The sequence below is a fragment of the Thamnophis sirtalis genome, unplaced genomic scaffold (assembly GCF_051295495.1).
Source record: "Thamnophis sirtalis isolate CommonGarterSnake01/CBP01778 unplaced genomic scaffold, rThaSir2_p1.2 scaffold_2, whole genome shotgun sequence".
Lineage (NCBI taxonomy): Eukaryota > Metazoa > Chordata > Lepidosauria > Squamata > Natricidae > Thamnophis > Thamnophis sirtalis.
The window spans coordinates 29,484,122-29,511,146 of NW_028261382.1; the positions used below are offsets into that span (position 1 = coordinate 29,484,122).

General features: G+C 44.6%; 1 protein-coding gene across 1 annotated transcript in view; it reads right to left on the minus strand.

The window, feature by feature from the left end:
• Nucleotides 1-27,025, minus strand: part of EEIG1 (estrogen-induced osteoclastogenesis regulator 1) — a 63,707-nt gene that overhangs the window by 10,684 nt on the left and 25,998 nt on the right. Inside the window, exons 3-7 of the mRNA XM_087704647.1 lie at nucleotides 12,850-12,970; nucleotides 11,981-12,010; nucleotides 4,488-4,604; nucleotides 2,012-2,058; nucleotides 418-591 (exon numbers count right to left, since the gene is read on the minus strand). Coding sequence (XP_087560773.1) covers nucleotides 418-591; nucleotides 2,012-2,058; nucleotides 4,488-4,604; nucleotides 11,981-12,010; nucleotides 12,850-12,970 — 489 coding nt within the window. The remainder of the gene's footprint in view (nucleotides 1-417; nucleotides 592-2,011; nucleotides 2,059-4,487; nucleotides 4,605-11,980; nucleotides 12,011-12,849; nucleotides 12,971-27,025) is intronic.

Genomic DNA, 27,025 nt, shown 5'->3' on the forward strand with positions numbered 1-27,025 from the left:
CCCCTGTTCTTTAGCTGTTCCCTTCGTCTGGCAGCTCTGTGCATGCGCACACTGGGAACAAGCTCCAGCTGTTCTTCTGCCTCACTGATGTCTGACTCTGAAGGTAGCTGGTAACTGGCGTACGGCCCATGGCCCCCTCTCTGCCTCCAACACAGAGCCCTCCTCAGAGCCTTCCCCAGATTCCCGGACTGGCCCATCTTCCTCCCCAACCTCCTCACTGTCCGAATCTGCTGCCAGCTCTCCTGGCCGCTGGTAGGCCACAAAGGAAGCTGACTGTTTTAAACCAAGGCTATTAAAAATTTAGATCCTGTTTTTGCATTTTGGGGGCAAGAGGAGAATCATGTAAGAGAAGTGCTTTGATATCTTTGATTTTTAAATCTTTCTCAAAGTTCGGACCGGGGTAGAAAATTTCCTTTGTTTATACCTGATCCCAGGATGGTGGGCCTGGGCTTGTTCTGACGGACGGAACCGATCGAAGACGGCGCATTGGTGCTGGGAGTTACAGTCCGGCTGGTTCCCTCCCCTTTGCAGGTGAGCTGCAGGCTCGAGTCTTCTCCTGGGATGACCACGGATTTGGCCGTGGAGGGTGGCCTGCAAAAAGGCAGAAGGGGCTTTTATTTTATTTCCCCACTCCACGGGAAGGATACTGCAAAATCCCCATTCCCTCCCCACTCCAGGGGAAGGATACTGCAAAATCCCCATTCCCTCCTCACTCCGGGGGAAGGATACTGTAAAATCCCCATTCCCTTTCCACTCTAGGGGAAGGATACTGCAAAATCTCTATTCCCTCCCCACTCCAGGGGAAGGATACTGTAAAATCTCCATTCCCTCCCCACTCCAGGGGAAGGATACTGCAAAATCTCCATTCCCTCCCCATTCCAGGGGAAGGATACTGCAAAATCCCCATTCCCTTTCCACTCCAGGGGAAGGATACTGTTAAATCCCCATTCCCACCCCACCATGGGACCAGCCAGAGGTGGTATTCGCTAGTTCTCCGAAGTACTCAAAATTTCCGCTACCGGTTCTCCAGAACCTGCCGGATTTCATCCCTGGGAGGGAGGCTTGTGAAAAGAGTCTCTAGCCAGTCGAGATGTTTTTTTTTTGACAGGCTTACACACCATTGTGACAATGGCGAACTGGTGACAAGGTCATTCTTGCAAAAAAACAACAAAAAAACACTACCTACGCAACAGGTTTGTTTCCTCTCCCGCTGCCTTGGTTACCGGTATAGAATTGCCAACACCTTTTGCCTACTGCGTGCCCCACCCCTGCCAGTAATGTCTGAGCTGCTGGTAGCTAATCAGGAGCCGCCTCCTTGGAAAGTCAACAATAGCACACCTGTTGCTTTGTTAAATGGTTTAAAAAAAAAACCCCACACCTCTTATTTTTCACGAATCTTGGTGTCCTGGGATTGGGTCAGAGGTTTTAGTCTTCCGAGCTTTCGGACGTGTGCTGGAGCCCATCCTCGGGGGAAGTTCGCTCTGGCAAGAGTGTGTGCTGTTCTGCGTAGGGTATTTATGAGGTGCCTGGTTGTGTGCATTTTAGATGTTGATTGGGGTCTGTTGGCTGCCCAGCCCTCGCCTTCTAAGTACTTGGTAGGCTGGTGGTAAAATCAGCACTCCAGTTGACTGACAAGGGGCCTGTTTTCCCAGGCCCTGGCTGTTTTTGTCCCTGCTCGTCCAACAATCTTAGTTAGCTGCAAAATTGAATGTGGGTCTTTGTTCATGGTGAGGCTACCAATGAGTTCAGAAAGCACATCCTCTACTAGAGAGAAGTTTCTTGAAGATGGGCTCCAGCACGAGTCCGGAAGAGAGAACCTCTGGTCCTGGTGGCAGATCCAGGTTGGATTCGCTTTTGTTTTTCTCCTTTCCAGTCTTCTCCATCCAAGGCGGGTGGTTGCCACCACCAGGATATTTTTTTTTTTTAGGAGAGGACATCAAGAGCTATGGAGATGTCCTGGCCTTGGAAACTTCCTCGCCCTGAAGAGTTTTAAGCTTCCTCAAAGACTCACGTTTTGAAACAAGGGTCTCCGGATAAGAGGGACATGCCAATCGTGACCTGCCAAAGAATGAATATGAGAGAGAGGGGGGGGGGAGGGAGAGGGAGAGAGAGAAGGAAAACTCATGAAAAACAACCTGCAAAGGAAAAAATAAGTGTGTGCAAAATAAATGAATTACTGTATTTTTCTGAGTATATGACGCACCTTTTACCCTCAAAAAAGAGGGTGAAAATTTGGGTGCATCTTATACACTGAATACAGCATTTTTGGCCTCCTGAAACCCCATCCCCTTCACCAAAATGGCCGTGCATAGCCTTTAGGAGGCTTTCGAAGTTTTCCTGGGGGCTGGGGATGGCTAAAAGGAGTGAAAAATGGGCCGTTTTTTGCTCGCCCCCCCCTCCCGAATCACTCTATAAGCCTCCTAAAGGCTATGCATGCCCTTTTTGGGGGACAAAAATGGGTAGTTTTCGTGAAAAAAAAACAGCCCATTTTTGAGAGGTCTGCAGAGTGCAAAAACCTTTCCGACCCCCAATTTGCCACTTCAAAATCTTGGTGCGTCTTATACTCCGAAAAATATGTTAAAACACAGGGGCTCTTGATAAGGACCTGGGGAGAGGGGTCAACCAAAGCACCTGATGGAAACTAATCAAGGAGAGAAGCAACCTAGGATTAAAGAGAAATTTCCTGACAGTGAGAACAATCAACTTGCCACCAGAAGTTGTGAGCGCTCCATCAGAGGAGAAGAGATTGGACAACTATTTGTCCGCAACGGGGTATAGTTTCCTGCTTTGAGCAGGGGTTGGACTAGAAGACCTCCGAGGCCCCTTTCCAACTCTGTTATTCTATTATTCTGATTTCTGGCCAGCTGAGCAACTTCCCCAACTCGAGACGTGATAATATATCCCCAGCTGTCATTTCTGCCCAACAATCTTTGGAGCGGAAATCCAGACAAGGAAGAGTGTGATAAAATTGCACCCACAAACAACACAGAAACAAACAGGTTATAGACTGAACGGAGCCTGTGACCAAGCAATTACTTTTCTTGTCTATTTTTCCTCAACCATTCCTCCTTTCCTTGTATTATTTTTTTTGCCATGTCTTCAATTTCCTTTTCTTTTTTTCTTCCTTATTTTACAATCGCTTGGGTTATTACAATACAATACAATACAATAGCAGTATTGGAAGGGGCCTTGGAGGTCTTCTAGTCCAACTCTCTGCCTAGGCAGGAAACCCTATACCGTTTCAGACAAATGGTTATCCAACATCTTCTTAAAGGCTTCCAGCGTTGGGGCATTCACAACTTCTGGAGGGAGGTTGTTCCACTGATTAATTGGTCTCACTATTAGGAAATTTATCCTCAGTTCTAAGTTGCTTCTCTCCTTGATTAGTTTCCACCCATTGCTTCTTGTTCTGCCTTCCAGGTGCTTTGGAGAATAGTTTGACTCCCTCTTCTTTGGGGCAGCCCCTGAGATATTGGAAGACTGCCATTATGTCTCTCCTAGTCCTACTTTTCATTAAACTAGACATACCCAGTTCCTGCAACTGTTCTTCATATGTTCCACTGATTAATTATCAGTTTTTATGTCCCAATTTCAATGTTTTAATAACAATGAGGTACAAAAGGGGAGCTAGGGCCCTCTCAGAGGGTGTTGGCTGGTTACGAAGTATGAAATGTAATAAATTAAAAAGAAAAAAGAAAACATACTCCCTTGTCTAGAATAAGCAAGGGAGCAGCATCCTGGTTTTTTTTTTTTACTAGGCACACTACCCATCTCATCCTAAAAGTAAAGGTGAAGGTTCCCCTCGCACATATGTGCTAGTCGTTCCCGACTCTAGGGGGCGGTGCTCATCTCCGTTTCTAAGCCGAAGAACCAGCACTGTCCGAAGACGTCTCCGTGGTCATGTGGCCAGCGTGACTCAATGCCAAAGGCGCATGGAACGCTGTTCCCTTCCCACCAAAGGTGGTCCCTATTTTTCTATTTGCATATTTGACGTGCTTTTGAACTGCTAGGTTGGCAGAAGCTGGGACAAGTCACGGGAGCTCGCTCCGTTACGCAGCGCTAGGGATTCGAACCGCCAAACTTCTCATCCTGGCCACCATTTTATTTATTATTTGCATTTACTTGCAGCTAGACCTTGGACTTTCAAGAGTTCATTTAGTGGCCGTTCGAAATACTTATGACTGGTTGCAATGTCGTGGGGGGTAATCCCCATTTTGTGACCTTTCGACAAGCAATAATCCACGGGGGAACCCCATATCCCTTAACAAATGTGTGCCTCGTTTATCAACGGTGGCGTTTCGCTTCAACAATGGTGGCGAGAAAGGTCCTTATAATGAGGCAAAGCTCACATAATGATGGAAAATGTGGCTGCAAGTCTACTGATGGGGCTACTTGGTTTTTTTTTTTAATGAAGGAATCTCCAGCAACCACGGCTGTCCATCAGCCCCATCCACCCTTCCCTCCATCCAGAGGTCCTGGGGACTCACCTTTAGGATGGAGTTGTCCTGTCTGGTGTTCTTCGTGTCGTATCCTTCCAACAAGCAGCATCGGACAGTCAGCCCCGAGCCTGCAAACTCGGCCAAGTTCAGGTCGGTGAATCCCAGCTGTAAGGCGAACGGAGAAAAGATTAGGAGGATGGAAAGGATGCAAGTTGCAGGCGAATCAAAGTTTGCAATCCCACCTACGCTCCAGGAAGAGCTGTTTGGAGAGATAACTGTTGGTCTGAAATGGTGCAGGGCTTCCTGCCTGAACAAGGGGTTGGACTAGGAGACCTCCAAGGTCCCTTCAAACTCTTCTATTCCATTCCATTCCATTCCATATTCTATTCTTTTCTCTACTCTACTATATATTCTATTCTATAATCTACTCCACTCCATTATTTCATATTCTATTCTATTCTATTCTTCCTCTACTCTAATTCTATACTCTCTTCTATTTTTTTACTCTTGTTCTATTCTATTGTAATTCTCTATTCCTATTCTATTCTCTATTCCTATTCTATTGTAATTCTCTATTCCTATTCTATTCTCTATTCCTATTCTATTGTATTCCATCCCATTCATTATTTCATTATCTATTCTATTTCTATATTCCTATTCTATTCTTACTCTATTCCATCCCATCCCATTATTTCATTCTCTATTCTATTCTAAATTCCTATTCTATTATACTCTAAATTCCTATTCTATATTCCTATTCTATTCCATCCCATTCATTAATTCATTATCTATTCTATTTCTATATTCCTATTCTATTCTTATTCTGTTCCATCCCATCCCATTATTTCATTATCTATTCTATTCTAAATTCCTATTCAATTCAATTCTATTCTAAATTCCTATTCTATTCTAAATTCCTATTCTATTCTATATTCCTATTCTATTCTATATTCCTATTCTAATTCTATATTCCTATTCTATTCTCTATTCTTATTCTATATTCCTATTCTATTGTATTCCATCCCATTCATTATTTCGTTATCTATTCTATTTCTATATTCCTATTCTATTCTTATTCTATTCCATCTCATTAGTTCATTCTCTATTCTATTCTAATTTTATTCTATATTCCTATTCTATTCTATATTCCTATTCTATTTTATTTTATTCTATTCTTATTCTATTCCATCCTATCCCATCCCATTCATTATTTCATTCTCTATTCTATTCTAATTTCTGTTCTACTCTAATCATATTCTATTCTATTCCGAATTCTATTCTATTCCTATTATTTCATTCTCTCTTCTCTTCCCTCTCTGCTTCTCCATTCCATTTACTCTCTTCTGTTCATTTCCCCATCCTAACCCTGCCCTTGTTTTCCAGGAAACTCTGATCGTCCTGGGAAAAGACCAGGATTATAATCAGCCTGGCAAGGAAAATGTTAACTCGCCCAGAGAGGTTGCATAACCAAGGACACCAAACATGCCAGGTCAGTGATGTGGAAAAGGTTCACTCCCATGTATGTGTACACAGATACAATAAGGCACTCTTTGTCCTGCGCTCATCCCAGAGCCCATGCAGCCAGCACGGGGAGGGAGGAAAAATTGAGAGTGAGAAATGAAAGCTGGTTTGGTCTCCTTTAGGGGGACAAGATTGAAAGGGAAGCATCTCCAAGCACGTTAAAAAAATAAATAAATCATACCCAGCTGGTCCTCAATTTACAACAGTTCATTTAGTGTCTATTCAGTTACAACAGCACTGAAAAAAAGGGACCTAGGACCATTTTTCACACTTTTACGACCTTTACAGCCATCCCTGGGGGTCATGTGATCAAAATCGAGAACCCTTGGCAACTGGTTCATATTTATGACGATTGCAGTGCCCCTCCCCCCCGGGGTCATGCTATCGATCCCCTTTTGCGACCTTCTGCCAAGCAAAGTCCACAGGGAGTCCAGATCCGTTTAACAATGATAACTGCGGCAATTCACTTAAATCACTGGGGCAAAGAAGGTCACAGAACGGAGCAACATTCACTTTCAATGAATGTCTCACTCAAGAACAGAAATCCCGGGCTCAGTTGTGTTTGTAAGTTGAGGACTACCTGTATGAAGATTTAAGCATTTCCTTAAGCAGCCTTGAAGTCAACTGTTGACTTCCAAGACCTTGAAGTCAACTGTTGACTTCCAAGACCTTGAAGTCAATTGTTGACTTCCAAGACCTTGAAGTCAACTGTTGACTTCCAAGACCTTGAAGTCAACTGTTGACTTCAAGGCTGTTCCACAATTAAAGTGAGAAGTGTGGTATCTTCATGTATCAAGGTGCCTAGGCCAGTGTTTCTCAACCTTGGCAACTTGAAGATGTCCGGACTTCAACTCCCAGAATTCCCCAGCCAGCATTTGCTGGCTGGGGAATTATGGGAGTTGAAGTCCAGACATCTTCAAGTTGCCAAGGTTGAGAAACACTGGCCTAGGATATAGAACAACTTGATAGTCTTAAGACCTTCAAGATGTTTTATCCTCTTGAAGGAGACAAACTGATTAAAGTTCCTCTTTATTGCTGCTATTCTACCCATCATGGAAAGTTGCGTCTTCCATCTCTCCATATCCAGTTTAATTTGATGCCTTAATTTTCTATAGTTGTCCTCTTTGATCTTACTGTTAAGATAGATTCCTAAGTATTTCACCTTTTCCACTATCTGGACATTCATTTTCTTTATGAATTCATCCCTCTGTTTGTTTGTAAGATTTTTTAACCACCATTTTAGGTTTTTTTCCTTATTTACTTTTAGTCCATATTTCTCTAATCTCTCCACAAGTCTCGGGCCTGATTCTAAATGGTTCCTCTAAGACGAAAACTAAGTCACCTGCAAATGCTTGTAATTTGTACTTCTCTCTTTTGATTTCCTTTGATATTAACTTCATTCTCAAGGCCAAAGAGATACAATCAATTTTAGCTTTTAGTCTAGACACAGATGTTTTTTGTGGCAGTACAGCTCCAGGAGAAAATGTGCATGTGGCATAAACTCCATGTTGTCCACTTGTGGCTTTTCAAAGGTGGTGGGACGGATGAACCTGTTCTGATCTAGGCTTCCTTAAAAAGCAAGAAGCAGATTCTTGGTCCCGGCAAAATCCCTTTTATTTACAAGACTGTGAATTCCTTTCATTTGCAGTCCGCAAGGCTTAGCAAACAGTCCTTCAGAGGAATGTTTATCCACACGAACCTTATCTCGCTTGGAGAGCTGTCAGATAACTTAAGTTTCTAAACGCAGGGCAAGGCAAAACTTGGCACAGAGTCTCTTATAGTCACAAACAGAACTTTCCACTCTTGAAACGACCGAAGGAACGAATTGTTTCCTGCAAAAGCCCCCTCCCCATTCGCTCCTCTTTTGTTTCCTCTGGGAGGGGCCAATCACCTCCGAGGTGTGGCTTTACTCCCAAGTCGACCCTGCTTTCTTAGTTGTTCTTGTCTTCTGGCAGATTTGCGCATGCGCACATTGGGAACAGGCTCCGGTTTTTCTCTGCCTCCGACGCGGAGCCCTCGTCTGAGCTTTCCTCAGCCCTCTAGGACTGGCCCGTGTTCCTCCCCAGCTTCCTCACTGTCAGACTCTGCTGCCAGCTCTGGGCCACAACTGAACACGGGGAACAAGAAGGAAGGCTTTTCTGCAGATGAAGTAGAGCCGAGATCTTGTGTTGCAGGAGTACAACTTGATAGTCTAAGACTGTTAAGATGTTCTCCAGTCTTCTCCCCTCGTCAATTTATCCTCTTGAAGGAGAGACAAACTGATTAAAGGCACAACTAGAAAAGGAATGGAGGTGGGAGGGGGAATGCTTTTTGATTTTACTTCACTTTCAAGGCTGAATAGATACAATCAAATGTAGGTTTTAGTCTAGACACAAGATGTTGCATTGCAGGAGACCCACAAAAAAACAGGCCAGGGCTGATGGGGGTGGGTGGTGACATTCGCTGCAGTTTCTCAGCTCCAAAACCCCAGAGATTTAATCAGATTTAATCTGTAAGCGATTCGGCAACCACGTGGTGGAATTGCAAGCCGAGACTCGCACGAAAACCACTTCCCGTTTTTCTTAGCCGACGTGCCAAATTATATGTGATGTTTTACAGCTTTTTTTAAAAAAACGTTTTGAGTTTGTTCCGACCCCAGTCAACCTGCTCCTTTCTCTTCTTCCCCCTCCATCTATGGGTCAAGTGCTTCGATTGGGCTTGGCTTGGCTTCAAAAAAGGAATAGGAGGGAGGTTTAGATATAAACGCAACCCAGGAGTTGCTCACTTTGTGCAAATTAAAAGATGCCTGGGGAAGAGCTACAAGGGAAGAGATTTGCAAGATCTCCAGAAAAAGAGATTGCCGAGGTTAAGGTAAAAGGTTCCCCTCGCCCATATGTGCTAGTCGTTCCTGACTCTAGGGGGCGGTGCTCCTCTCCGTTTCAAAGCCGAAGAGCCAGCGCTGTCCGAAGACATCTCCGTGGTCATATGGCCGGCATGACTCAATGTCCGAAGGCGCACGGAACGCTGTTCCCTTCCCACCAAAGGTGGCTCCTATTTTTCTACTTGCATTTTTGACATGCTTTCGAACTGCTCAGTTGGCAGAAGCTGGGACAAGTAAAGTGGGCTCACTCCATTACACGGCGCTAGGGATTCGAACCGCCAAACTGCCAACTTTTCTGATCAACAAGCTCAGTGTCTTAGCCACTGGAGTGGACAAAACACAGCTGGGATTCCTGAATCCTCAGGGCCAGTTGGTAAAATATGGGCAGTTTTTGACTTAGAATAAGTTTGTTTAATGACCAAAGTTACAAAAAGTGACTTACGACTGCTTTTCACACTTACGACTCAAAATTTGGATGGTTGGCAACTGACTCATATTTTTGAAGGTTGCAGAGACCTTTTGATGGTCAAAGCCAATGGGGAAGCCAGATGGATTTATCCATCCTGTTACTCACTTTAAAATGGCAGTGGTTCACTTAACAACTGGGCAAGAAAGGTCATTAAATGGGGCAAACATCACTTCACAAATGTCTCATTTAGCAATAGAAATGTTGAAGCCAATTGTGGTCATAAGCGGAGGACTCCTTATACAAATATCTTCTAAGGGGATGGACAATAGCTAGTTAACAGCAGACAGGAAAATGTGTCTAATGTTTGATCTCTCTCTCTCTCTCTCTCTCTCCTTCTTTCTCTCTTTCTATATCCCCCATCTCTCTTTCTCTTTCTTTGTCTCTTTATCTCTGTCTCTCTTTCTCACTTTCTTTCTCTCCCCATCTCTTTTTCTCTTTCTTTGTCTTTTTCCTTCTTTCTTTTGTCTCTTTCTGTTTTTCTCTTTCTCTATCTCCTTCTTTCTCTTTTTTTGTCCCCCATCTCTCTTTTTTCTGTCTCTTTCTCTCTTTCTATGTCCCATCTCTTTCTCTTTCTTTCTGTCTCTTTATCTCCTTCTTTCTCTCTTTCTGTCTGTCTGTCTTTTTCTTTTTCTCTTTCTGTAATTTTCTTTCTTTCCATAGCCGTGTTTCTTTTTCTTTTTTCTGTCTCTCCTTCTTTCTCTTTTTCTATGTCCCCCGTCCCTCTTTCTCTCCCTTTTTCTCTTTCTATATCCCTTTCTTTTTCTCTTTGTCTCTTTCTCTGTCACTTCCATTCTCTTTCTGTCTCCACCCGTCTCTTTTTTTTCTTTCCCTGTCTTTTTGTCTCTCTTTCTGTCTTTTTCTTTCTCTCTTTCTATATCCCCGTTTTTATTTTTCTCTCTTTCTGTCATTCTTTTTCTCTTTGTCTCTCTCTTTCTGTCATTCTTTTCTCTTTCTCTGTCTCCCTTCCTTCTCTTCTATGTCCCCGTCTTTCTTTCTCCCTCTCTCTCTGTCTCTTTCTCTCTGTCTCTCTTTTCTCTTTGACTTTCTTTCTCTCTTTCTATGTCCCTCCCCTGTCTGCCTTTTTCTCTCTACACACACACACACAGATGACAGAAAGATATATTTTCAGAATCTTACAATTGGCAAAATTACCGGTGTGTAACGTTAGAACAATTTGAACGCTTCATCGTACAGAGGACAGGTCATTCTTACATGACAAACCTCCAGTCTTTCTTGGCCAAACTGAGAAAAAAAAAAACACCACCTGTCTTTTGAGTACATTTATCCTGAGCAATGAATTACGCCGGAATTTAAATCTCGTATTTTACACTTCGTCTTATTTTTAGGGGAAGATTATAAATAGCCTCGGGGGGGGGGGGGGGGGGGGGGAAGCCAGGCCAGGGTTAAGTGACTCCCAAAGACTTCCATTTTTAGTCCTGTTTCATGCCAGATTCCTCTTTTAGACTTGTTAAGAGTCCTCTATTAGTGATTGATTTAATCAATCTTGCCGGGAAATCTATTAGCACCTTTGTCTCCAGTGGTCTGGCCTGCAGCTTTCTCCCATCAGAGTGTCTCAATTGAGGTTTATAAAAAGAGTTTCACTCCTTATAATATGTTTGAACAAGATTTTGGCAATGGTGGGAATCAATTGTGGGCCGGAAGGAAGCATCTCGTGCTGGACGGTCAGAAACCTTTTGCTATTTTTTTCCCCAATGGGTTTTAGGCAATTGTTTGGATCTCTCAAGTCATTTTAAACTCTAGGCTGCAAGGTTACTTTAAAATGTACATTACAATGTACGGATATCGCTCCCAACTTCTGGTTTCGGGGCAAGGGTGGTTCAAACGAGCTTGGGAGACCTTGTACAATTGGTTTTGCAAGCTTTGAAGTCTTATCACCAGCATCTTCTAAAGCAGTGGTCACCAACTGGGGGTCCGTGAGAAAATTTTGGTGGTCCGCAGAAAAATTATTTGCATTTTTTTATATTGCACTAAATCAGGGGGTCCTCAAACTACGGCCCCTGGAATGGATACGTGCAATGGACGCTTGTGTTGCTGCAGAGAGTCTCCCCCTTTGGGGTCTTTTTGTGGGGGTTGGAGGGGGGCAGAAATTCCCACTTGTGGTCTGCTTCAGCCTCCTGGTGGGGGGCTTTGAGCAAAAGCTGGAGGGAAGCGCTGCTGGTGGGGAAGAGCCGGAGGGCCTCGTTCCAGTGGGACTGCATCATGGCCTGCAACTGGCTGAGCATCTCAGCCCTCTGAGCCTCCAGGCGCCGGCACCTGGCCTTGCACTCCTGCAGGTCTTCCCTCTGCTTGGAAAGTCTTTGCTCCTAGTCCTCAGTGAGGTGCTTCTGCAGAGCCTCCTTCTCTACCAACTCTTTCTCCTGGTGGCTGCTTAGCTCCAACAACCTCAATGTGAGTGACATCAAGTTGGCCACGCCCACCCAGTCACATGACCACCTGGCCACGCCCACCCACCCAGTCATTAGGCAGATTATATTAGAGATCCGCGGGATTTAAAATTATGAATTTAGTGGTCCCTGAGGCCCGAAAGGTTGGGGACCTCTGTTCTAAACTCTCTTGGATTTAGGCAGATCTACCCCAAGTTTCAGAGATGGCTGAAGGCGTATTTGCAAACACAGACATGATCATCATCTAACACAGCTTTGCTCTGGATGGCTTGGTGTGTCCTCTTACCTTGGAATAAGCTTTTCCTCCCTTCAGTTCCTGTGACAAGGGGGGAAAAGAAAGAAAGAAAGAGAAAGTCAGTTTACAAAGAAGGGCTCAAGAGAAACAAAAGTACTTTAACTCTTAATAAATGACAGTTTGGGGCAAAATGGTGCATAAAATGTGGCCAGGTGATGATGACGATGATGCAAAGAGTCACAAACATGAGCTGGTTGCCGAGCGCCCAAAATGCCCTACAAAGAGGTCCGTCGTAACTTTGAACGGTTGTAAGCCGAGGTCCAATTGTAATAAGAGCTTCCGGATGGCTATCTGGACGGTTAGAAAAAGGTTCTTTGAAGGATTTGGAGAGAGGAATCTAGGGATAAAGGTAAAGGTTCCCTTCGCACATATGTGCTAGTCGTTCCTGACTCTAGGGGGCGGTGCTCATCTCCGTTTCAAAGCCGAAGAGCCAGCGCTGTCCGAAGACATCTCCGGGGTCATGTGGCCGGCATGACTCAACGCCAAAGGCGCACGGAACGCTGTTCCCTTCCCACCAAAGGTGGTTCCTATTTTTCTACTTGCATTTTTTTACAATTGCTAGGTTGGCAGAAACTAGGAGAATTAATGGGAGCTCACTGTGTTACGCAGCGCTAGGGATTCGAACCACCGACCTTTCTGATCGACAAGCTCAGCGTCTTAGCCACTGAGACACCCTTGGGTAGGAAGGAGACAACCCCCCCCCCCCAAAAAAGAGGGCTTTCTCCTGGATTCGAGGTTATGACTCCAAAACATCTCACAGGGGAGTTTTTACAACAGCTGTGGGGAGCCCAGAAGCTTTATCAATGAGGTTCCGTCCGTCTCCCGCCCACCCTTCCCCAGCCCAAAATCAAAAGACTCACTTTGCGGACCGAGACTCGGCAAATGCAGGGGTCCAGGAGTCCCGTGGTGGGATTGGCACTCATTTTGCAGATGAAGGTGAATTTCTTCCTCCAGCGGACACAGTTCTCCTGGACTTCTTCCCTGGGGGGTGGGAGACACACAAAAACAAGAGATGCAACTCGGCTCCGGTTTCTTCCAAATATTTGAATCGGTTCTGAACTAGGCTTCCAAATATCATGAAGCAGATTCCTCGTCCCGATAAAATCCCTTTTTTATTTAGGTTGAAGGGAATTCCTCTCCAGCCAAGTCCCGGCCAACAGTCTTTCAAGAGATTTCACAACTACAGGCCTTTCTCAGGCTTGGAGAGCTGCCAGGCCGATATCTTCCAAACTCCACGCTGTAGCAGCAATTACTTGGCAAGGAGTCAGGAACAGATATTCACCCGAATGAATTGAACTCATTGCCTCCTGCAAACTCCACTCCCCTTTCGCTCCTCTTTTATTCCCTATGGGAGGGGCCATTCAATGCCCACCTGTGCCCTTACTCCCGAGTCGGCCCTTGTTCCTTAGCTGCTCCCTTCATCTGGCAGCTCTGCGCATGCGCACACTGGGAACTGTTGATTTTACCCAGCCCCACTCTAAGCTGTATGTATGTTGTGAAATTTTAATGTCTGTTCTTTTTAATGTTTATATGTCCCTCCCCCCGTTTTTATCTGTAAGCCGCCAAGAGTCCCTAGGGAGCGGGCGGCATACAAATCCTAATAAAACCTAAAGCTATTCTATTCAAAAGGGGAATATGTGGCCCTGGGACATTTACAAGTGTGATAAATGTGAGTTGTTTGTTGCCAGGCATCTGAATTTTGATCATGTGACCATGGGGATGGTGCAATGGTTGTTAAGTGTGAAAAATGGTCGTAAGTCACTGTGCCTTTGCCACTGTGACCCGTTGTAATTCAATTTGTATCTGTGGCGTAATCTACTGCTCTCAGACGAGAGAGCACACACTTCAAAATAAAGCTCATTTTTGGAGGGAAAGATGTGGGCGGGGGGAACTGGGGAAAGCTACTAAAACAATAGAATTGAAAAGGAGAAAAAAAATTGGGAAAAAATATAGAAAATTACAAGAAAAAATAATGCTAGGCGAATGAGTGGAGAGAAGAGAATTAAAGAGAAGTGAAATGGTTAGGAAAATGGTTGAGAGGAGGAAAGAAGGAAAAGGATTAACTAGTAGAATAGAATGAAATTCGGTAAATATAGCCATTGGTATATATAGACATTATGATGTGAAAGAAATAGATTAGTACTATTAATCGTGGATCATTAACTAAGTGAAATGTCTCCTATATAAAATTAAATGTGAGGATATATGTCATTGATGCTAAAACAGAATAGATGGAAATGATATGTGAAATTTGATTAACCTGGAGAGGCAAATAACGATATTGTTTATATAATACAATATACAATACAATATTAATACAATAGCAGAGTTGGAAGGGACCTTGGAGGTCTTCTAGTCCAACCCTCTGCCTAGGCAGGAAACCCTATACCGTTTCAGACAAATGGCTATCCAACATCTTCTTAAAGACTTCCAGCGTTGGGGCATTCACAACTTTTGGAGGCAACTTCTGTTCCACTGATTAATTGTTCTAACTGTCAGGAAATTTCTCCTTAGTTCTAGGTTGCTTCTCTCCTTGATTAGTTCCCACCCGTTGCTTCTTGTTCTACCCTCAGATGCTTTGGAGAACAGTTTGACTCCCTCTTCTTTGTGGCAACCCCTGAGATATTGGAAGACTTCCATCATGTCTCCCCTGGTCCTTCTTTTCATTAAACTAGACATACCCAGTTCCTGCAACCGTTCTTCATATGTTTTAGCCTCCAGGCCCCTAATCATATCAAAATATGTTAAGAAGAAATTAAAGTTAGGCTGGAAAAAATATGGAATGAAAATAAAGAGGGCTGAAAAGTGAAATGAAAGTAGGATGTAAAATGAATTATGCATAACAGAAGACGTAAAGGGGGACCTGGACAACTCTTTGTTTATAAAATATCTTAAAATATGTAATAATAATAATAATAAAAATGTTTTTTTAAAAAGCCCATTTTTTTCCTCTCGTGGAAGCTCACACCGATCCATGTTCTGGAATGGCTCATTCCGCACCGTAGTTTCCTTGAGTGTTTTGCTGAAAAGTGTAAAGTGGGGGGGGGGGGAATGCAACTGCCCACATCAAGGAAAAGATGCAGCTGGCTAAGAGGGGGAAATAATGGTCAGTTTGGAGTGGTGGAGATTTGCAGAAGTTTTCAGTAGGGTTGGATGAGATGAGAGAGAGGAGGGGGGGGGGTTAGAGGAAAGAAAGAAAGAAAGAAAGAGGGTGGGAGGGAAGGAAGGAAAGGAAGAAAGAAGGAAGGAAAGGAAGAAAGAAGGAAGGAAAGAAGAAAGAAAGAAGAAAAGAAGAAAAAAAGAGGGTGGGAAGGAAGGAAGGAAAGAAGAAAGAAGGAAAGGAAGAAAGAAAGAGGGTAGGAGGGAAGGGAGGAAAGAAGAAAGAAGGAAAGAAGGAAAGGAAGAAAGAGGGTGGGAGGGAAGGAAGGAAAGGAAGAAGGAAGGAAAGGAAGGAAGAAAGAAAGAGGGTGGGAGGGAGAAAGAAAGAGGGAAGAAAGAATAAAGAGGGTGGGAGGGAACGAAGGAAAGGAAGAAAGAAGGAAGGAAAGAAAGAGTGGGAGAGAGAAAGAAAGAGTGAGGGAAGAAATAAAGAGAGTGGGAGGGAAGGAAGGAAAGGAAGGAAGCAATTAAGCCCCCAAAATTGATGATTTTTTAAAAGGTTTTTTAAAAAATTAGATTTTTTAAAGGTTTTTTTAAAAATCAGATTATTTTAAAATTGAAATCATATTTTTTTATTTAAATCAGATTGATTTTTATTAAATTTATTTTAATAAAATGCTTTGTGGGTAAAAATAGTTTTCTATTTAAGCTGCATTAATAATTAGGTTTACTCAGCATGAAATGGAGCTTAGTGACGTAGCGTGAGGCTGTCTATTCTGCAATATTGGAACTGTCAGTGAATCAACAGCGGGCAAAGGAGGAGCCCCCGCTGGGCAGAGATGACAGCTGCTCTTTAAAAAGTGATGATTTAAATCGAGTTGATTTAAATCAAGCCTTTTTACTAGCGATTTAAATCAAGATTTAAATCAAATCCACCATGGAAGGAAGGAAGGAAGGAAGGAAGGGGTTGGGAGGGAAGGAAGGAAGGAAGGGAAACAGAGAAAGAAAGAAAGAAAGAGGGAAGGAGAGAGAAAGAAAGAGGGAAGAAAGAGGAAGAAGGAGGGAGAGAAAGAAAGAAGGAAAGAAAAAGAAAGAGGGGGGAGAGGGAAGAAAGAAAGAGGTAGAAAGAGAAAGAGGGAGAGAAAGAAAGAAAAAGAAAGAAAGAGGGAGAAAGAGGGAAGGAAGAAAGAGGAAGAAAGAGAAAGAGGGAGAGAAAGAAAGAAAAAGAAAGAAAGAGGGAGAAAGAGGGAAGGAAGAAAGAGGAAGAAAGAGAAAGAGGGAGAGAAAGAAAGAAAAAGAAAGAGGGAGGGAGAGGGAAGAAAGAAGGAGGTAGAAAGAGAAAGAGGGAGAGAGAAAGAAAGAGGGAAGAAAGAAAGAAGAAGAAAGAGAAAGAAAGAAGGAGAGAGAAAGAAGGAAAGAAAAAGGAAGAGAGAAAAAAGTGGGAGGGAGGGAGGAAGAACGAAAGAGAGGAGAAAGAGGAAGAAAGAGGGAGAAAGAAGAAAAAGAAAGAAAGAGGGAGGGAGAGAAAGAGAGAGAAAGAGAGAAGAAAGAGAAAGAGGGAGAGAGAAAGAAAAAAGGAAAGAAAGAGGGAGAAAGAAGGAAAGAAAAAGGAAGAAAGAAAAAAGTGGGAGGGAGAAAGAACAAAAGAGGGAGAGAGAAAGAAAGAAGAAAAAGAAAGAAAGAGGGAGGGAGAGAGAAAGAGGGAAGAAAGAGAAAGAAAGAGGGAGAGAGAAAGAAAGAAAAAGGAAGAAAAAAAGGAGGAGAGAGGGAGAAAGAACGAAAGAGAGGAGAAAGAGGGAGAAAGGGAGAAAGAAAGAAAGGGAGGGAGAGAGAAAGACGGAAGAAAGAAAAAGAAAGAGGGAGAGAGAAAGAAAAAAGTAAAAGAAAGAAGGAGGGAGAAAGAAAGATAGAAGGAAGGAAAGAGGGTGGGAAGGAAGGAAGGAAGGAAAGAAAGAAACAAACAAAGAAAAGCCAACTCAAGTTGCATTGACGACAACAGCCGGTTTCCCCCACTGCTCTAAATCACTATTTGTGGTTTGTGACAATGCAAAGCTGAACAAGATGTGGGGCCAGCTGCTACTAAGCCAGGATTTAACCCGTCAATGAGCCTAGGAGGGTTCAGGCCTTTGCAAGATCCTAAGAGCTCAACAATGATTCTCGGTTAGCGTTGTCCTATTGGATTTGACTTTGCAACGCAACGCCGGAAACGTTGCACCATCAGAACATAAAAAAAGAAAGAAAAGCAGTGCCCTCAACCTACAAAGCAATGCTTGACCCAGAGACATCGGCGGGAAGAAGAAGACGGACTTGACCCTTTTAGACGAATCCGGATGGCAAAGGAAGGCAACGGAGGGAGGGAGGAACGGAAAGGATAACCCACAAGCAGAGGTGAGCAACGCCACGAGAAAACCAGCCATTGCTCGCCTGCTCCATCACGCAGTGGCGAGATCCATGATGGGGAACCTATGGGCATGGATGGGTGCCATAGGTGGCAGGCACGATCCTCTCTGTGGGCACGCCAGCCGTCGGCCCAGCCCAGGCCACTGCACATGTGTGCACACCTCCTAGCCGGCCAGCTGGTCTTCGGGTCTCTGCCACGCATGCGCGGAGTGGGGCCTTCCCCGATCTCCGCAGGTTTCCCCCCCCGGACGCCTTAAATTTCTCCCCGCAGCGTGCCCTAGCTTTCTCCTGCCACGGAGCAGCACCTACGGAGGGTGGGACCTGCAGAGATCGGGGAAAGCACAGGTAGTAGAAATGCAGAACAGCTGGCGTGCCCACAAAGAGGGCTTTTCATGCCACCTGTGGCCACCTTGAGAGAAACAGTGGAGATTGCGAGGCATCCTCCCCCCCCCATTTTGGGCCTGAAAATACTCCTTCACGAACCTGGAAGCCAAAAGCAGGGCTGGGGGCTTGCGTGCGCAGCAGGTGCTCGCACTGCATTTTGGGGATTGTGGCACACCTGTGTGCATTGTCCACCTGATGAGAAGGAAGGACTCCCTGGAGAAGAGCCTAATGCTGGGAAAGATGGAGGGCAAAAGAAGAAGAAGGGGACGACAGAGAAGGAGGTGGCTGGATGGAGTCACCGAAGCAGCTGGCGTGAGCTTCAATGGACTCCAGAGGATGGGAGAAGACAGGAAGGCCTGGAGGAACATTGTCCATGGGGTCGCGATGGGTCGGACACAACTTTGCAACTAACAACAGCAACAATCAAAGAATGTGAAGAGAGAAAGAGAGGGAGAAGGAATAGTGGAGAAGAGGAGAAAAGAGAAGGGGGAGGAGGAGGACGGCAGAGAAGGAGGTGGCTGGATGGAGTCACTTAAGCAGCCGGCGTGAGCTTCAATGGACTCCAGAGGATGGTAGAGGATGGTGTGATAGAGGTAGATGTTGTCCATGGGGTCACAATGGGTTGGACACAACTTCACAACTAACAACAATCAAGGAATGTAAAGGGAGAGAGAGAGGGAGGGAGAAGGCATAGTGGAGAAGAGGAGAAAAGAGAAGTGGGGAGGAGGAAGAGGAAGAAGAGGAGAAGGAGGAAGAGGAGGAGGAGGAAGAGGAAAAAGACAGAAGATGAGGTGGCTGGATGGAGTCACTGAAGCAGCCAGTGTGAGCTTAAATGGACTCCAGGGGATGGTAGAGGACAGGATGGCCTAGAGTCCATGGGGTCGCAATGGGTCAGACACAACTTCACAACTAACAACAACAACAATCAAGGAATGTAAAGTGAGAGAGAGAGAGGAGAGAGAAGGCATAGTGGAGGAGAGGAGAAAAGAGAAGGGGGGAGGAGAAGGAAGAAGAAGATGACAGAGAAGGAGAAGAAGAAGACAGAGAAGAAGGCGGCCAAATGGAGTCACCAAAGCAATCGGCATGAGCTTAAAGGGACTCCAGAAAATGGAAGAGGACAGGATGGCCTAGAGTCCATGGTGTCGCAATGCGTCGGACACGACTTTGCAACTAATAACAACATGTTCACACAACCTGTGGGCGTCTCCCTAACTCAAACACACGGTTTCTGCAAACCAGGTTACTGACATCTAACCTTGTTAAAGGAGGTTCTCACAAACACACCAGGTACACACTTGTCCTCGGCCCCGAAGCACTTTTTTCCCCACAAGTTTTGATGGCTGATGGGTGTTTAGGGATGCTCATCTTGACTCTTGCCAACTCTAGTTTTGACATCACTCTTCTGGAATGTGGTTTCTCTCCAAGCTACACAACAGAAATGGCTTGAAAAGAAGACCAACCAGATGTTTTTCATAGATATATTTTTTTCCTTGTCTTTTAGCCTCACAGAGGTCACTCTCTTAGCCAACTGTTAATTCCAGAACAATCGTGTCAGAGAGAGGGGGGGGGGAGATTTCAGAACATCCCCTTTTAATAGCCAGCCTGCCTTGTGCCAAAAAAGCATTTTGAAATCCTTTGGTTTTATTTCACCCGTGGCTGTAAGAGAACCGCAAAGGCGGGGTGTGTCCATGCAGAGGGGGGGGGGAAATGCCTTTAAAAGCTCACGATGGACACCCCAAAAGTTTACAGTATTGCATTTGCCTAGGCAGGACTTCGCGCTGGGGCTGCAATGGCGAACCTCTCTTGGTGGGCGTGCATGCCACCACCAGCTTCTCTTTTGGTTTCCAGCTGGTATTCGTGGGCGCCAGAGCACCAGAAAATGGCCTGAAAAATAGCCCAAAAAGCCCAAGTCATTTTCAGGATGTTTTTGGCTTGAAAACAGCTAAAAAAACAGGCACATGCACACCAGCCAGCTGGTTTTCAGATTTCCGGTACGCCAATGCGCACACATGCACCTGCGTTCCAGTTTGGGCACTCAGTGCTGAAATAATTAGCCATCACTGCTCTAGTGCGTGACTGATCAATCTTCTAAGGAAATCTGACACCAGATGCCGGAGATCAGAAGATGTTTTAAACCACTGCAGAGGAACTAAAAGCATCAGACGAAGGGGAAACCGATGAACTGGTGTAGGATTTCCTGCTTGGGCGGGGGTTGGGCTAGATGGCCTACCACAGGGATGATGAACCTTTTCCTGCATCGCGTGGCCAAACCGGAAGGCGCGTGCGTGCGCGTGGTCAGGCCTGCAGCCATCTTGTCTTTTGGATCTTTGGCCTGCCACACTTTCTATTATCCGACTATGCATTTTCTATGGTGGGAAAATGGGATTGTGTGGAGTTAGATGATAGGTAGCCATAACAACATTCCTTTCTAAAAAGCCAAGGTCATCCTTTATCTTTGCACCTCTGCACACCTGACCGGAACTGGATGGGTGGAAGCTGGCAGCATGGCAGTGGGAGTTTGGACCATGGGATGGACTTGTGGGTGTGGGGGGGCAAGATCTTGAACTTTCAACTGGGTGGGGAGAACCGGGAAGATTTCAGATTTGGGGTTCCCCAGATGTGCCAACGTGGCTCTCTTAATGTCAGGCCTGCAATTATATTCCTTTTAGAATTTTGGCCTGCCACACTTTCTCTTATTTCATTATGCTGTTTCAATAGTATAGTTGATGGGAGGGGGGAATAGACAGGAGTAGGATTGTGGAATGTATTGTTTTCATTCTTTTCTAGAAGCCAAGGTCATCTTTCGTCTCCGCACTTTTACACCTGATCGGAAGCAGCTGGGCGGAGACGCCAGCGTGGAAGAAGAAGATTGGACCATGTGATGGATTGTGGGTGTGGGGACAAGATCATGAACTTTTAACTGGGTGGAATTCTGATGTCATTTCCAGAATTGGGATTAACACAGACTTGCTAAGATGTCTGCTTTATTAAATTGGAACTTTAAGGATCGTTTTGCCTTGGACTCTGATTTAATTCTACATGATACTTGGAATGCTGACACTTAGTCAATTGGAACTTTGAGGAATGCTTTGTCTTGGACTTGGATTTAATTTTGGATGCTGTTTGGAACCCTGATAGTGTGAGCATGTGCACGCACCGGAGTACCGGAAACCCAAAGACCAGCTGGCCAGCATGTGCATGCATGTTTTTGGCTCAAAAATGGGCCTATTTTTTAGCCATTTTCAGGCGCCTATGAAGACCAGCTGGCCAGCATGTCAGAAACCAGAAGAGCAGCTGGAGATGGCACGCATGCCCGCAGAGAGGGCTCTGCCACCTCTGGCACGCACGCCAAAGGTCCTCCATCACACAACTATAAGGTCCCTTCCAACTCTGTTAGCCTAATCAGTTCCTGTCTAACCACCATTCTTAGGGTGCTCGGTTAAAGGGGGGGGGGATTGGTTTGAAGGGACAGGTAGACCTCGAGTTAAGACCACAACTGAGCCCAAAATTTATGTTCATGAGACTTTTGTTGGTGAGTTTGGCCTCATTTTATGACCCTTCCTGCCACAGTTGTTAAATGAACTGCCGAAGTTGATAAGTTAGTAACCCAGTTATTCAGTAAAACCTGGCTTCCCCCCACCCCATTGCCTTGGTGTTAGGGTTTCCGAAAGACGTCCCAATTAGCTTACGAGCCTCAAGCCAAGTTTCAAAAGAAATCGACACTTGGCTTGTCAGAAGGTCACCAAAGGGGATCGTGTGACACCGGGACACTGTGACCGTCATAAATATGAATCACTTGTCAAGCATCTTAATTTTGATGATGCGATCATAGGGATTCTGGAAAAGTGGTAACTGAAAAATAATAAGTCACTTTTCGGTACCGTTGTAACTTGGAACGGTCACTAAGCAAACTGTCATAAGTTGAGGATTACCTGTAGAATCCTGGTTTAGCATCTGCCAAACAAGGGAAGCCTATTAATATCTATCTATCTGTCCCCCCCTCTCTCCATCTCCCTCCCTCCCTCCCTCCCTCCCTCCCTCCCTCCCTCTCTCTCTCTCTCTCTCTCTCTCTCTCTCTCTCTCTCTCTCTATATATATATATATATATATACATACACATTTTTATCTATCATCTCTCTCGCGCTCTCTGTCTACCTTTCTACCTGTCTGTCTGTCTGTCTGTCTCTCTATCTATTTACATCTCTATCTTTCTATCATCTCTGTCTGTCTGTCTGTCTTTAGGTCAGCCAAGGTGGCGCAGTGGTTAAAATGCAGCACTGCAGGCTACTGCTAGATCAGCAGGTCAGCGGTTCAAATCTCACCGGCTCAGGGTTGACTCAGCCTTCCATCCTTCCGAGGTGGGTAAAATGAGGACCCAGATTGTTGGGGGCAATATGCTGACTCTCTGTAAACCGCTTAGAGAGGCCTGAAAGGCCTATGAAGCGGTATATAAGTCTACTGCTATTGCTATTGCTATTTCTGTCTGTCTGACTCTCTCTCTCTCTCTGTATCTGTCTCTCTCTCTCTCTCTATCTGCCTATCTATCTGTGTCTGTCTGTCTCTCCCTTTAGGTCTTTCTGTCTGTCTCTCTGTCTGTCTCTCTCTATATATATATCTGCCTATCTATCTCTATCTATCTGTCTGTCTGTATGTCTCTCTCCTGAGGTCGGTCGGTCTGTCTGTCTGTCTGTCTATCTATCTATCTATCTATCTATCTATCTATCATCTATCTATCCATCCATCCATCCATCACATCTATTATCTATCTATCTATCTATCTATCTATCTATCTATCTATCTATCTATCTATCTATCTATCCTCTCTCTATAAAAATATATATTTTAACAAGTCTTCCCTTGTTTGACAGCTGTTCAGTCCACGTTTCTGGGATGAAGTGATGTGGCTTGTTCCACCAAACCTCCAGATCCCAAACTCAAAGACATCCTACAGTAGTGATCCCAGACCTCTTATGAGTCAAAGAATTGCTCATCCCCCCCACCCAACTAAGAATAAGGCTTGGGATCAAAAAGTAGCTTGTCTTCCCATCAACTGTCCTCACAACGCAACCAGTCATGGCCAAAAGTCATCCCTTCGTGACTTTTGCGCGCGTCACTCAAGATACCACCGAGCCAAGTCCGATGAATGTCCAGCTGTTTTGTTCTCCGAGGGTTGTTGCTTGGAAAAAAACAGGGCAGTAATTCAGCAAGACAAATCATCGCTAACAAGGGGGGGTGAAGTGATGCAAACTTCATTAACAATCGAGCCAAACGGAGGGATGTATGTGTTTGTGTGTGTTGATGTAACTCAGTTTGTTTTCTCTGAAGGGCATTGAAGATGACCGACTTCCTTCTTCTACCCACAAAACCGCACTCTTTCCCCGAAATCATCTGGGGTTTGAATAGCCTCTACCCCCTACTTCCCAACTTGCTTCTGACAACCCAGTTCCTACGTTAAGTTAGTCTTATCATTATTGAGTCTGTCATCAGCACCTCCATAACTGTCTGGTTTGGCTCTGCAACCCAACAAGACAGACATGGACTTCAATGGATAATTAGAACTGCAGGAAAAACAATGGCTACCAACCTGCCTTCCATTGAGAACCTGTACACTGCATGAGTCAAAAAGAGGGCTGTGAAAATATCTTCACAACCCTCGCTTACTGGACATAAATTGTTTCAACTCCTACCCTCAAAATGACGCTATAAAACACTGCACAGTATAACAACTAGAGACAAGGACAGTTTCCCCCCCGAATGCCATCACTCTGCTAAACAACTAATGCAACAACACTATCAAACTATTTATTAAGACTGTATTACTATTATTCTTCTCATCCTTCCTAGTACCTCTTCCAACTATAACCTTGTTGCTTGTATCTTTACAATTTATATTGTTCTATTTGTTTCCTAGTATGATTTGATTGCTTATTAGTCTCATTAAGTGTTGTATCTTATGATTCTTGATGAATGTGTTCTATTTTATTTTTCTTTATGTACACTGAGAGCTTCTGGACCAAGGACAAATTCCTTGTGTGTCCAATCACACTTGGCCAATGAAGAATTCTATTCTATTCTATTCTATTCCATTCTACTCTAATTCTCTTCTCTACTATTCTATTCTATTCTATTCTCTTCTACTCCATTCCACTTCATTCTTCTAAAAGAGCCGAGGTGGCGCAGTGGTTAGAGTGCAGTACTGCAGGCTACTTCAGCTGATTGCTAGTTTGGCAGTTCGGCTGTTCAAATCTCACCGGCTCAGGGTTGACTCAGTCTCCCATCCTTCCGAGGTGGGTAAAATGAGGACCCATATTGTTGGGGGCAATATGCTGACTCTGTAAACCGCTTAGAGAGAGCTGAAAGCCCTATGAAGCGGTATATAAGTCTAACTGCTATTGCTATTGCTATTCTATTCTATTTTATTCTATTCCATTGTTCTATTCCATTCCACTCCATTATTCTACTCTACTCTACTCCACTCCAAATTCCTTGTGTGTCCAATCACACTTGGCCAATGAATTCTATTCTATTCTACTCTAATTCTCTTATCTTCTCTACTATTCTATTCTATTCCATTCCATTCTATTGTTCTCTTCTATTCCATTCCACTCCATTCTTCTATTCTATTCCATTGGTTTCTATTCCATTCCACTCAATTATTCTACTACTCTACTCTACTCCACTCCACACTCTATTCCTATGACTATTACTAAGTATTGTATCTTATGATTCGTGACGAATGTAACTTTTCTTTTTATGTACACTGAAAGCTTCTGCACCAAAGACAAATTCCTTGTGTGTCCAATAACACTTGGCCAATGAAGAATTCTGTTCTAAAAGGACCACCTAGCTTCTTGCCAATGAGCTAGACCAGTGACGGTGAACCGTTCTCTTACGGCGTGCCAAAATTGCGTTCCCGAACTTCTGGTTGGCCTGTTGGGGTCGTTTTTCGCCTTCTCTAGCCTCCGGAGGCTTTTCTGCGGCCTGGGAAGGGCGAAAATAGCCTCCCCCAGCCCTCTGGAGGGGCGAAAAATCAGTGACCGTTCAAAGTTACAATAGCAGGGAAAAAAGGGGGACATTTTTCACACTTACAAACTTTGCAGCGTCCCCATCGTTATTGTTATTAAAATTCACACGCTTGGCAACTGGCACGTGCATACGAGGGTTGCAATGATCCCCTTTTGCTGGGCAATGGGGAAAAATAGCCATAAGTCTCCTTTTCCGGTGCCGTGGTTTAACTGTGAATGGTCACTAAGCGAAACGGTTCTGATTTGAGGATGAGCTGCTCTGGTAATTTGTCGCAAAGCCAGAATTCAGACTCGGGACTAGACTGCCGGGGGCAAACGGGCTCATAAACCCGATTTTATTTGGCAAGCTAAACACAATATTGATTTCCAGGCGATCTCTGCCGAGAAATCAACACCACGATTAGCTAGGCAGACCCACCCACCACGTACGAGACTGAGGTCAGAGAACAGCGACGGTTTTATGTTTGAAATGCCGTAAATGTCGTTCCTTGTGCTCTATGATGAAGCAGCCCGGAATTTTAAGGCATGGGTGAATCCTTGGCAGGTCACAGATAAAAGACAATGGGAAGTGAACTTCCCAGGGTTTTAAGGCCTTCTGGCAGGAAGACAGTTTGCTGATGAAGCCCAAGTCCCTGCCATCTAGAAGGTTTATGGCTCCAACTTCCCCGTTATTACTGGAAGAGAATTTAATGCCAGTTGGAGTAACGCAGCAAAAGGAGAGGGGGGTGAAAAACGCAGAAAAGACTACAGGGCTGAGGTGAGACCCTCAGATGGATTCGTGGCTGGCTGACCAACCACACTCAACGTGTAGTCCTCAATGGAACTGCATCTACATGGAGGGAAGTATGCAGTGATGAACCCCAAGGCCCTGTTTTAGTCACAGTACTCTTCAACATCTTCATCAATGATTTGGACGAGGGGATAAATGGGGAACTCATCAAATATGCAGATGACAACAAGATGGCAGGAATAGCCAACACTCCAGAAACGCTCAAGATACAGAGGGATCTTGACAAACTTGAACATTGGGCACTATCTAACAAAATGAAATTCAAGGGTGGAAAGAGTCAGGTTCTACATTTAGGCAAGGAAAACGAAATGCACAGGTACAGTATAGGTGGTACCTTGCTCAAGAGTAGTAACTGTGGGAGGGATCTTGGAGTCCTAGTGGACAACCATTTAAATAAGAGCCAGCCTTGTGCAGCAGCTGCAAAAAAGCCAACACAGGCTGCATCAACAGAGGGATAGAATCAAGATCACGTGAAGGGTTAATACCACTTTATAAAGCTTTGGTAAGGCCACACTTGGAATACGGCATCCAGTTTTGGTCGCCACGATGTAGAAAAGATGTGGAGACTCTAGAAAGAGTGCAGAGAAGAGCAACAAAGAAGATTAAAGGACTGGAGACTAAAACATGAAGAACGGTTGCAGGAACTGGGTATGTCTAGTTTAATGAAAATAAGAACTAGGGGAGACATGATAGCAGCCTTCCAATATCTCAGGGGCTGCCCCAAAGAAGAGGGAGTAAACCTGTTCTCCAAGGCACCTGAGGGCAGAACAAGAAACAATGGGTGGAAACTGATCAAGGAGAGAAGCAACTTAGAACTGAGGAGAAATTTCCTGACAGTGAGAACAATTAATCAGTGGAACAACTTGCCTCCAGAAGTTGTGAATGTTCCAACACTGGGAGTTTTTAAGAAGATGTTGGATAACCCTTTGTCTGAAGGGGTGTAGGGTTTCGTGCCTAGGCAGGGGGTTGGACTAGAAGACCTCCAAGGTCCCTTCCAATCTGTTATTCTATTTTATTCTAACCTTTGACCAGAGAACATGATGGGGAAGTTCAACCTAAGCCCTGATTTGCTACGTAAATAGAAGAGAATGTGGGTCATTGTTTGGATGAAAGCCATGGCTGACTGCCAGAGAGATCTATCTCAAGGGTCATTAAGCAAGCACTGGCTGCAATCCAAGATAGAGGAGCTTCAGCAGAAATGAACTGCAGACCTTTGGAATCTGGGGGGTAGGGTATTCGTGGCTATGTTCACTGCAGCTCCACAAATAAATTTAGTTTCCTGATCTCAGAAGGGAATTTGAACTATTTCTAGCTTATGGAGGAAAGAAACACACGTTT